Source organism: Leucopleurus acutus (genome assembly GCF_964270905.1).
Source record: "Leucopleurus acutus genome assembly, chromosome: 11".
Lineage (NCBI taxonomy): Eukaryota > Metazoa > Chordata > Mammalia > Artiodactyla > Delphinidae > Leucopleurus > Leucopleurus acutus.
In genome coordinates, this window is record NC_139152.1 from 84224120 (window position 1) to 84236547 (window position 12428).

Consider the following 12428-nt stretch of genomic DNA (forward strand, 5'->3'; position numbering starts at 1 on the left):
GGTAGTCTCACCTTTCTTTGCCTGAAGAGCAATGATTTACTTTAAAAACCTCTACTATCTGTCAGGAACACGTACCTGGCTCTTCATGCGAGCACTGGCCCCAGCCTCTCAGCTCTATTTTTTTTTAAATCTCATATTTATTTAATATTCCATACAATGTATTTTATTTTGACATGTCAGTCTCCTAGACCCCATGAAACTATTTAATCTTTGTATCCTGTCCTCCAGCAGGAGGACAGGACACTCAAGAAATGTTAAGGTGGCTAAAACAAACCCACGTTTGGTTACCAATGACCAGTGACCTCACATACCTTGGGCTCAGAATCCCTAAACTGTATCTCAAAATCACTGTGCCCGCCAGCGCCTTCAGAACACGAATCCCTTTCACAGGGTTTGAAATGTATCAAGTCCCCATTACTCACCAGGCTCCAAGCCTGGGCTAACCCTGATCCATGAGAGAAAGAGAAACCTAACTTCTAGGAAAGAAGAGTCCGCTGTGCGGGGTGGAGGGGGGATTGGGGCGGGGTAGGGGGGAAGCAGCACTGTGGGCAGCACCGGGGCCGTCCAGGCTCGGCCCCCGGCCCTCGCAAACACCCGCCTATACACTCCCCTCGGTTTTCAGGTGGACACCATCCACGTGGGTGCCGCATCCGTGCCCCATGTCCTGGCGAACGTCACCGAACACTTCTGCCCGGACCTCTGCAGCAGGGGCAGCAGCAGCCGTCGCAGTGCGGCGGGATGGGGCGGATGTCACCACGCGCGGGCGGCGGGACCACGGAGAGGAAGCCGTCGGGGTTCGAGGCCCGGCACCCCGGAAACCCCGAGGGAAAGAGGGGCCGGGAGGCGTTGATGCGTTTCCCCGGAGTTGCGCAAGGGCAAGGGCGGCACGGCGGGCTGGGACCGTCTGGGCGGGCATTCCCGCCGCTGCCCCCGCCCGGAGGCCGAACCAAAAGCGAAAGGAGCCGGTCCCCCCCCTCCGCCCCCCGCCCCGCGGTCCCGCAGCCCCGGCGTCGCGTTCGCGGGTAGGTCGCCGCGCGCCCGCAAGTCGGCGGGGCCGCCGCTTTGTGACTTCACTCGTTTCGCAACAAGCCCGGGCCGCCCGCGCCCCACCCACTCCCGCGCCGCCTCCTCGCAGCCCGCCGCCTCTCTCCGCTCTCCGCGCTTCCCCTACCTCCGGGGCCGGGCCTGCCCAGCCGTCGCGGAGCCTCCCTCCCGGCCGCCCGTGGCTGTTCGCGCCGTGGCCGCCGCGCCGCGGGTCGGCACGTGCGCGGAGCCCGCCTCCCAGCAGCGCAGAGCAGCCCCCCGTTCCGGGCCCGCAGAGCGCAGCGCCCTCCTGGTGGCGGCGCAATGCTGTGCTTCTTGAGGGGAATGGCCCTCATCCCCTTCCTCCTGGTGACCTGGTCGTCCGCCGCCTTCATCATCTCCTACGTGGTCGCCGTGCTCTCCGGGCACGTCAACCCCTTCCTCCCCTACATCAGGTGAGGAGCCGGGTGGGAGGCAGGACGCGGGACGGGGCAGAGGCACCGCGGGGGAGCACTGCTGATGCGGAGGGAAGGGGTCCAGACCCAGCTGGGGCGTCTTGCAGAAAGATGGAGCACTGACGACCAGGAGGGGGGCGCTCCTGGGAGGTACAGGGAGGCAGAGGGTAGGAGCCGAGCAGTTCTGATTTTACCCCGAACACTGAGCAGAGTGGCGTCAGGAGCCATCGAGGATAAACAGGAGAACTTTGAGACTGGGTATGGGACAGAATCTCTGGAAGACGCTTTGGCGGTATTGAAACAAGGATGGATCCTGTGGGATGCCACTCATTGAATGTGTAAGAGGCAGATCCAGGTGTACGCTAGAACAGCTCACGTATTTCACTCCTGCTTCCCAACGTCCTCGTGAAGTGGCTGTCTGGCTCATTTTTCTTGCAAGGAAACTAAGTTTAAGCTGATGTTGAAATTCATCAGTGTGACACTGATGTCACAGCTAAGAAATGGTGGAAGCAGAACTCACACCCAGATTCATTCCCATGCCAGAAGCAACACCATGCTACCTTTGGTAGTGGTGTTTGGAAGACGCTTTAAGCTCTCTTGGATGGAGCTGCCCAAGATCCCTCTGGGTACTGGGCCTTCAAATTGTCAACAGTTGGTGACATCTCTTGTGTTGTCATTATACCATTTCGTCTTTCATGAGTTTTGGCCTCTACCTTTCTTTAATTTTTTTAAAATAAATTTATTTATTTATGGCTGCATTGGGTCTTCGTGGCTGTGCATGGGCTTTCTCTAGTCGTGGCGAGCGGAGGCTCTTCTTTGTTGTGGTGTGCGGGCTCAGTAGTTGTGGCTCGCAAGCTCTAGCGCGCAGGCTCGGTAGTTGTGGCGCACAGGCTTAGTTGCTCCATGGCATGTGGGATCTTCCCGAACCAGGGCTCGAACCCGTGTCTCCTGAATTGGCAGGGGGATTCTTAACCACTGCGCCACCAGGGACGTCCGGCCTCTACCTTTCTTGAGAGTCACTTTATCAGTGCCCAGGACATGCGTCTGGATCCTCTTCGTGTGGCTCCCAGCTCTGCGCCTTGACTGTGGTAATGGCGTTCCTTAAACATTTGAAGAATCCATCCTTATCCAAGTGGTGTGACTGCTCTGGGTCTGTATTGATTGGTGAGGGCATTATAAAGTTGGTGACACCCAAGGTTACTGCTTAATTATTGTAGGGATTGTAGAGATTATAGAGGTTGTAGGGCCTCTTCTTTTTGCAGCCATTCTGCCTGGTGAGCAATGCTCTATAATCTCTTTTGTAGGCGAGAAAGGGGAAACGAAGTGAAGCAAGAGGGGACTACAGTTTAAAGATGCAAGGAAGCAAGTGATATGCAGAATAGTACACAGAACCAAATCTGTAGTAATGGTGGTGGTTTTGCCCACGCAAGATGAGGCGTCCCATGCATCGAGGAAACTTTCCCATCAGGCGTGGTGCCCCTGCAGAAACCTCGGCTTGGTTTCTCATGGCTCGTCTCTGTCCCAAGTGCCATTGTCTTGCTTCTCTTGTATCTGAAGTGGGATAGATCCTCTTAGACTGATGTTAAAAGCAAGAGTTCACTCCCGGTAATGCTTTTATTGAGTAAAGAGCAGCTGTGTTTGTTGCCAGTTTGAAGGTCAGGGGCAGGTAGTATTTGGTACACATTGGCTAGGCGATCAGAGGCAGGGTTTGAGTCTTTGCAGAGGTGTCTGATGTAGTTGTGATTAACACCACCTCCAGGTGAGCTACTAGACATTCAGAAATGGGGAAATGAGCTGACAGGACCAACTACTTGTAAGATGCTCAAATCACAGACATTCCAAGGAAGAGGTTTTAAATTTAGCAAGGAAAGGAAACTTTCAGGAAAAAGTGGAATAACAGGAGAAAAAGGCACGAGATTGTTCCCTTGCTGCCGGGAGCCTTCAGCCTACAAACACATGATTGCTTGCCTAAGTGTGCCTGGGGCCTTTAGGTTGTCTGCTCTGTCTGCCTACATGGGTGGCTGGAGCACTGGATTGCCTCTGCTGCCTCCTAGAAAACTAAGTCATTGAGGCCAGGGCAAGGGCAAGATTAGAAGGGCAAGTTTCTGGACGTGATGGGATTAACTCCAGATTTATCCATTTGGCCCAGACCCGTACTTCTCTAACTCATCTCTGCTCTGATGCCTCCTCTTCTTCCTTACCCGCCCCCCGCTCCACTTCCCTCCAGACTCCTTGGCCTCCTTCCTGGGTCTTGAGCATGTCAGGCACACCTCTTCCTCCTGGCCTCTGCACTGGCTATTACTCTGCCAGAATGTTCTTCCTTACCTCCTTCTTTGTTCAATTATCTCTGTGAGGCCTGCTCTGATGGCCCTATTTAACACTGCACCTTAGTGCTCCTGACACCCCCATCCAGTCTTGTTCTCCATAGCACCTATTACCTTCTAACAAACTGTATGATTTACTTATTTATTACGCTGATCATCTGTCTTCCTTTGCTGGAATGTAACATCCATGAAGGCTCTCGATATTTGTTGAATTAATATGTCTTGGGTGCTCAACTGTGAGTATTGTTATTCTTCCCTCCAGGGTAGGGCAGAGCCCTTTAGGGAAGGCTCGGTAAAGTCACTGGTGGTTGGTCAGTGATCTGGACATATTTAGGGTGAGCACCCTTTAACGCGAAGGCATTGTTCAGCCAATCTGATGTTCTGATGTTTTTTAACAACGCTGAACATTTTAAGTAAGAGCCATTGCATTTTACAATTTTGTTTATTTATTTATCTTCCAGTTTTATTGAGCTATAATTGACATACAGCACTGTATACGTTAAAGGTGTACAGCATCATGAATTGACTTACACACGTCATGAAATGATCATCACAATAAGTTTAGTGACTACCCATCATCTCATATAGATACAAAATAAATGTAGGGCTTCCCTGGTGGCGCAGTGGTTGAGGGTCCGCCTGCCGATGCAGGGGACACGGGTTCGTGCCCCGGTCCGGGAAGATCCCACATGCCGCGGAGCGGCTGGGCCTGTGAGCCATGGCCGCTGAGCCTGCGCGTCCAGAGCCTGTGCTCTGCAACGGGAGAGGCCACAACAGTGAGAGGCCCGCGTACCACAAAAAGAAATAATAATAAAATAAAATAACTAAATAAATGCAAAAGAAACTAGTTTTTCCTTGTGATGAGAACTCTTAAGAATCACTCTCTTAACATACGGCAGTGTTCATTACGTTACTCATGTTGTACGTGACATCCCTAGCACTTCCTTGTCTTGCAGCTGGAAGTTGGTACCTTTTGGATACCTTCATGTAACGTCCCCTCTCCCCACCCCCACCTCTGGTAACCACAAATCTGATCTTTTTCTGTTTGTTCTGGAAGTATAATTGACCTACAACACTTTGTTAGTTCCTGGTATACAACATAGTGATTCGGTATCTTTGTACACTAAAAAATGATCACCACTAGCCCTTGCATTTAAAATAAGATCCAGAACTGTGGAAGAACCCCTTTGCAGTAGGACAATCAAATTCAGCTTTCTTATCAGATATTTTCTGATAACATTGTTATTCCTCAGTATTTGGGACAAGTGGGCCTATAGCTCTTAGACACATGAAAATATGCTCAATCTCATGAATGGAATAAAAATTCAAATTAAAACTCACTTTTGGGAATTCCCTGGTGGTCCAGTGGTTAGGACTCCAGGCGCTCACTGCCGAGGGCCTGGGTTCGATCCCTGGTTGGGGAACCAAAATCCCATAAGCTGCGCAGCCCGGCTGAAAACAAAACAAAACAAAACAAAAAAACTCACTTTTCATCTACTGGATTGGCAGAAACCCAAATGTTTGATAGCACATTCTATTGGTGAGACTTTGGGGCAACAGGCTCCTGTAACACTGCTGGTGGGAATGTAAAGTGATTCAATCTCTATGGAGGGACTTGGGCATTATTTATCAAAATGACACAAATACAATATCTAAAGTATATTCATAGCACGGCTTTTAATAACAAAAGGTTGGAAACAATACAAATGTCCATCAGTAGAGGACTGGCTTAATAAATGATTTACCCAAGAATATCTCAAACGAAAGCTCTTTTTACATAGAATACTCTCTTTAGAATTTCATTACATTGTTACATGGAAAAAAGCAAGATGCAAACAAAATATACTACCATTGGGGAGGGGAATAATGTGTATCTGTATTTGCTTGCATGAAGAAACTAATAAAAATGGTTTATCTGTGTATGATGGAGGGAGGTGGCCATGGTCAGCAAGACCCTAGCTGATGGAAAAAAAGGGTGGAAATAAGACTTCTCCTGCCACACTTTAAAAACATTAATCTTTTAATTTTAAGATAATTATAGATTTACATGCAGTTATAAAAAAATAATACAGAAAGATCCCATGTATTTTTTTACCCAGTTTCTCCCAAAGGTAACATCTCTAAACTTGGCATTAACTTTTATATGAATTTATTTTTTAGGCAAATGGATGTTTCCTATCAGAAAATTAAATTAGAAGCATGGGGATTCAAACAGCCACCAAATTTAGCAAGTTGGAATAACATAGTGTGATGTTTCTGTATTATGAAACTATTAATGCAAGGATGTGAAAACCAAGGACAAATAAAAATCAACCTCAAAGCATTAGTTTAGATTTTTACAGGGCCACACTCATATTCTTTTTTTTTTTTTTTTTTTTTTTTTTAGTTATTTATTTTTGGCTGCATTGGGTCTTCGTTGCTGTGCACAGGCTTTCTCTAGTTGTGGCGAGCAGAGACTACTCTTTGTTGCGGTGTGCAGGCTTCTCATTGCAGTGGCTTCTCTTGTTGTGGAGCATGGGCTCTAGGCGTGTGGGCTTCAGTAGTTGCAGCATGTGGACTCAGTAGTTGTGGCTTGTGGGCTCTAGAGCACAGGCTCAGTAGTTGTGGCTCACAGGCTCTAGAGCACAGGCTCAGCAGTTGTGGCCCACGGGTTTAGTTGTTCCGCTGCATGTGGGATCTTCCCAGACCAGGGCTCGAACTTGTGTCTGCTGCATTGGCAGGCAGATTCTTAACCACTGCACCACCAGGGAAGCCCTCTATCCACTTTAAAGACACCAAAACTGGAAATGAGATGATTCAGAGTAGATGTGGTTTTTATGCCAGGAGGACATACGGTGGACTCGTACTTATGTAACAGCCTTGGCCCACATCAACATGTAGGCAAATGAATGTTTGTACATTTGTATATTTGTGGTGTGTACATATCCGTATAATTTTTTTATTATTTTTTTTTAGTTGAAGTCTAGTTGATTTACAATGTTGTGTGAAAGTGATTCAGTTATACATACGCCTATATCTCTATTTTTCATATTCTTTTCCATTATAGGTTATTATTATAAGATATTAAATATAGTTCCTTGTGCTATACAGTAGGTCCTTGTTATTTATCTATTTTATATATATTAGTGTGTATCTGTTCATCCCAAACTCCTAATTTATCCCTCGCCCCCCAAATCCATATAATTTTTGATGGCTTCCTGCTTAAACCAACTCTTGATTACTAACTACACTGAATTTCAGGCAGTGGTGACTTCTGCTTCCCTGTTCAGCTGCAACAATGGGATTCAGGATAATAAATAATAGGATAATGAGGTCTCTGGGTACAGAGTCACATATTCTCACATGATGTTAATGACATTTCAGTCTTTATAGTGCAGTGATTATTACCTCACAGTATCTAAGCCACAGTATCATAAGACGAAAAGGCAGGCATGCCATTTAAAACTTTGAGCTAGAAAAGTGTCATCCTTGAAATGATAATTTATAGCTTAGAAAGGATAATTTATAGCTTAATATTTTTATCAAAAAGCATTGCCCAAATTAGTTAATTCTATGAAAAACACAGTAAGAACATTGAAGATCCTAAACTTTTGCAGCTTGTAGCATTGTTTGGCTTCTGAGTCAACTGTAAATATATATAAGTTCTCCTCCATTTAAAGTTTTCATTGTCATTTAATTACATAAAATACTTATTTTTCTCACTGACTTAAACTTGTGAATGTTTTTCTTCTGCTAGTCCTACTTTTTAAAAGGCAGTAGAGTATCGCTCAGAAGTCTTGATGACAATTTTTAAACCTAAGTGCTCAATTTCAACTTAAAAAAGAGTGGTCCACTGAACAGTCCTCTTTCCCTGACAGTAATTGCATTTCAGTCCATCAAGAACATGCATTGTAGAGTCATAGCATGCCAAGGACAACTTACTAAGGTAATGGCTGCAGGAGGGATCACTGGTGTGAACCCGCTTGTAAGATAAACAGTTCTGTAAACTCACATGGAAATGATATTTTATCATAAAAGGAAAGAATATAGCACAGCAGAGGAGAGTTCTGAACTGTGTCCATTGAAATTAGACAGCTCTAGATACATGGCTTGGCTTCCCCATTTACTGTCTCTGTGACCTTGGGCAAGTTTCTTTTCTAAGACTCAGTTTCTTCATCTTTAAGATGATGATAAGTACTTTCCTTATAATATTCTGAAGACCAAATAAGATGAAGGCAAGTGTAAGTGCTGAGGAAATGTTTTTTTCCTTTTGTAATATTAGCAGCGATAGTCCAAGCAGGCATTATTTTTTTTAGAAACTCCCCTCAGAAAAAATTTCAGAATCTGACCGCTTATGCCTCCCTCTTCATTACCATTCTGGTCCAAGCCACTGTCCTCTCTTGATAAACTACTGAAATCACTTCCTAAGTCTCCCTGGTCCATGCCTGCCCATCCATAGTCTTTTTGTAACATCCTTTAAAAACGTCAATCAACTTCATATCACTTCCCTGCTCTCAGCCCTCAGCGGCTTCCCATCATGTTTAGAGTAACATTCAGAGTCCTTACCATGACCCACAGGGCTCTCCATGACCCCCTCGCCCATGTGCACACAGGTCCTTGCTTACTCTCCTCCAGCCACGCCTCCTTCCTTGCAGTTGCTCTAATATATTGCCACCTTCTGGCCTCTGACTTGGCTCTTCCCTCTGCTTGTAATTTTCCTGGCCCAAATATTCATTCAGATCTCTGTTCAAGGACCCTCCCCAGATTACCCTGTCTCGAGTGGGTGGCTCATCTGTCTCTCTCTGTCCTCTTATCCAGCTTGCCTCTTCTTCACAGCATTCATCACTCCTAGACGATTAAAAAAAATTTTTTTTTAATTTATTTGTTTTTGACTGCATTGGGTCTTTGTTGCTGTACGAGGGCTTCTCATTGTGGTGGCTTCTCTTGTTGCAGAGCACGGGCTGTAGGCGCGCGGGCTTCAGTAGTTGTGGCACACGGGCTTAGTTACTCCGCGGCAGGTGGGATCTTCCTAGACCAGGGTTCAGAACCCGTGTCCCCTGCCCTGGCAGGCGGATTCTTAACCACTGTGCCACCAGGGAAGTCCCACTCCTAGACGATTTTTATTGCCCCCCACAGAATATAATTCCACAAAGAAGGGGCTTTTTCTGTTTTACTTACCACTGCATTCACCCTGCCACAAAATTGCCTGTTACATAGAAGGCAATCAGTAACTAAACGTTGAATCAATGAATCTTTGAATTTTTTTGTTAGATACTAAGGTTCTCGAAGGTAGTGAATTACCTTTTCATCTTTGTATCCTCATCACCCGACACAGTTCCCAACACATAGAAGATGCTTAACAGTATTTAAAAAAAATTTTTTTACACTGAATTTAAAATTTAGTGTAAACGAACATTGAATACGAACATTGAAACTTTTTTTCACAAGTCTTTAAGGACAACTTAATCTTGTTATTCTATTCATGAAACTAATAGCTGTTTCAAGATAACAATAATTTGATTTTCTGCTTAATAAATTAATATAGGTATTTAAGAAATTAATTTCCTCTAAACAATCAAATTTGATTACAAAAATCTTTAGTTAAATTTTCTTAAAATGTTAAAACTACATGGAAGTAGTTTGACCTAGCGATGGCAGACCAGCTTGTTTCTCACTAAACTTCCTTTTTTAAATTTTTTAAATTAATTTTTATTGGAGTATAGCTGTTTTACAATGTTGTTTAACAGTATTTTAAAAATGTTGTATGAGTGAACAAAGAGGGAACTTGGGTTGATAGAGGGCAATTGCATGTGAATAGAGAGAAAAGAGCAAGTTGTTTGCATTTATGATTAGGATATTCTTTTTAAATTTAAAACTAGTTGAATATAATATTGTAGATCAACCACACCTCAAAAAAAAATAGTTGATATAGCTATAGGGTACCTCCCACTGTAGAATAATCACTGAGTGAAGCTGCCAAAAAGTTAGCCCTAATAATTTAAAGTAATAAAATGGAATGACTTTTTTTTTTTTTTTTGGCCATGTGGCTTGTGGGATCTTAGTTCCCCAGCCAGGAATTGAACCCTGGCCACGGCAGTGAACGCACCGAGTCCTAACCACTGGACAACCAGGGAATTCCCTGGAATGACTTTTTATTATCATACTTATTTTTTTTAAATAATATATTTAAATATGAAGACAAAGGAAGTAATGGTCTCCTTATACGGGTGCATTAAGTGTTTTTTGGTTCTAGGTCCTGACTAATCTTCCAAGCAATGGGCCTAGGATTTTAGGACAGTCTAATAAAACTGTTTGGGCATGCAGATAATTTTGCATACTGCCAGCGTCTCAGTCCCCACAGTAAACCATGACCCCAGGCTTTAGAGTAATGGAATCACGTGTATCCAATGATTTAAAGAACAGTATTCGACCAAGCTTATATTATCATGCGTGTTTTTTTTTTAATTTTTGAATTTAATTTAATTTATTCTTTTTATACAGCAGGTTCTTATTAGTTATCCATTTTATACACATCAGTATGTACATATCAATCCCAATCTCCCAATTCATCACACCACCACCACCATCACCACCACTTTCCCCCCTTGGTGTCCATACGTTTGTTCTCTGCATCTGTGTCTCTATTTCTGCCCTGCAAACCAGTATATCTATACCATTTTTCTACGTTCCACATATATGCGTTAATATACGATTTTTGTTTTTCTCTTTCTGACTTACTTCACTCTGTATGACAGTCTCTAGGTCCATCCACATCTCTACAAATGACCCACTTTTGTTCCTTTTTATGGCTGAGGAATATTCCATTGTATATATGTGCCACATCTTCTTTATCCATTCGTCTATCAATGGGCATTTAGGTTGCTTCCATGACCTGGATATTGTAAATAGTGCTGCAATGAACATTGGGGTGCATGTGTCTTTTTGAATTATGGTTTTCTCTCGGTATATGCCCAGGAGTGGGATTGCTGGGTCATATGGTAATTCTATTTTTCGTGTTTTAAGGAACCTCCATACTGTTCTCCACAGTGGCTGTATCAATTTACATTCCCACCAACAGTGCAGGAGGGTTCCCTTTTCTCCACACCCTCTCCAGCATTTGTTGTTTGTAGATTTTCTGATGATGCGCATTCTAACTGGTGTGAGATGATACCTCATTGTAGTTTTGATTTGCATTTCTCTAATACTTAGTGATGTTGAGCAGCTTTTCATGTGCTTCTTGGCCATCTGTATGTCTTCTTTGGAGAGGTGTCTATTTAGGTCTTATGCCCATTTTTGCATTGGGTTGTTTGTTTCTTTAATACTGAGCTGCATGAGCGGTTTATATATTTTGGAGATTAATTCTTTGTCAGTTGATTCGTTAGCAAATATTTTTTCCCATTCTGAGGGTTGTCTTTTTGTCTTGTTCGTAGTTCCCTTTGCTTTGCAAAAGCTTTTAAGTTTCATTAGGTCCCATTTGTTTATTTTTGTTTTTATTTCCATTACTCTAGGAGGTGGAGCAAAAAAGATCTTGCTGCGATTTATGTCAAAGAGTGTTCTTCCTATGCTTTCCTCTAAGAGTTATAGTGTCCGGTCTTACATTTAGGTCTCTAATCCATTTTGAGTTTATTTTTGTGTATGGTTTTAGGGAGTGTTCTAAATTCACTCTTTTACATGTAGCTGTCCAGTTTTCCAGGCACCACTTATTGAAGAGGCTGTCTTTTCTCCATTGTATATTTTTGCCTCCTTTGTCATAGATTAGTTGACCATAGGTGCGTGGATTTATCTCTGGGCTTTCTATCCTGTTCCATTGATCTATATTTCTGTTTTTGTGCCAGTACCATATTTTCTTGATTACTGTAGCTTTGTAGTATAGTCTGAAGTCAGGGAGTCTGATTCCTCCAGCTCCATTTTTTTCCTTCAAGACTGCTTTGGTGAGACTTCCCTGGTGATGCAGTGGTTAAGAATTCGCCTGCCAGTGTAGGGGACACGGGTTCAAGCCCTGGTCCGGGAAGATCCCACATGCCATGGAGCAATAAGCCTGTGTGCCACAACTACTGAGCCTGTGCTCTAGAGCCCATGAGCCACAACTACTGAGCCTGCGCCCCACAACTATTGCAGCCCACGTGCCTAGAGCCTGTGCTCCAGAACAAGAGAAGCCCGCACACCACAACAAAGAGTAGTCCCCACTCACTGCAACTAGAGAAAGCCTGCGCACAGCAACGAAGACCCAGCGCAGCCAATAAATAAATAAATTTATTTTTAAAAAAAAGAAAGTTAAAAATAAAAAAGTGCTTTGGCTATTTGGGGTCTTTTGTGACTCCATACAAATTTTTTTTTTTTTTAACATCTTTATTGGGGTATAATTGCTTTACAATGGTGTGTTAGTTTCCGCTTTATAACAAAGTGAATCAGTCATACATAAACATATGTTCCCATATGTCTTCCCTGTTGCGTCTCCCTCCCTCCCACCCTCCCTATCCCACCCCTCCAGGCTGTCACAAAGCACCGAGCCAATATCCCTGTGCCATGCGGCTGCTTCCCACTAGCTATCTACCTTACTACGTTTGTTAGTGTGTATATGCCCATGACTCTCTCTCGCCCTGTCACAGCTCACCCTTCCCCCTCCCCATAACCTCAAGTCCGTTCT

At 44.2% G+C, this 12428-nt stretch overlaps 1 protein-coding gene across 1 annotated transcript in view; it reads left to right on the plus strand.

The window, feature by feature from the left end:
* Nucleotides 1-1209: 1209 nt before the first annotated feature.
* The window catches only part of DRAM1 (DNA damage regulated autophagy modulator 1), a 44685-nt gene continuing 33466 nt past the window's right edge, over nucleotides 1210-12428 (plus strand). Inside the window, exon 1 of the mRNA XM_082850105.1 lies at nucleotides 1210-1478. Within this exon, the coding sequence (XP_082706231.1) occupies nucleotides 1348-1478 (131 nt within the window). The 5' untranslated portion in view covers nucleotides 1210-1347. The remainder of the gene's footprint in view (nucleotides 1479-12428) is intronic.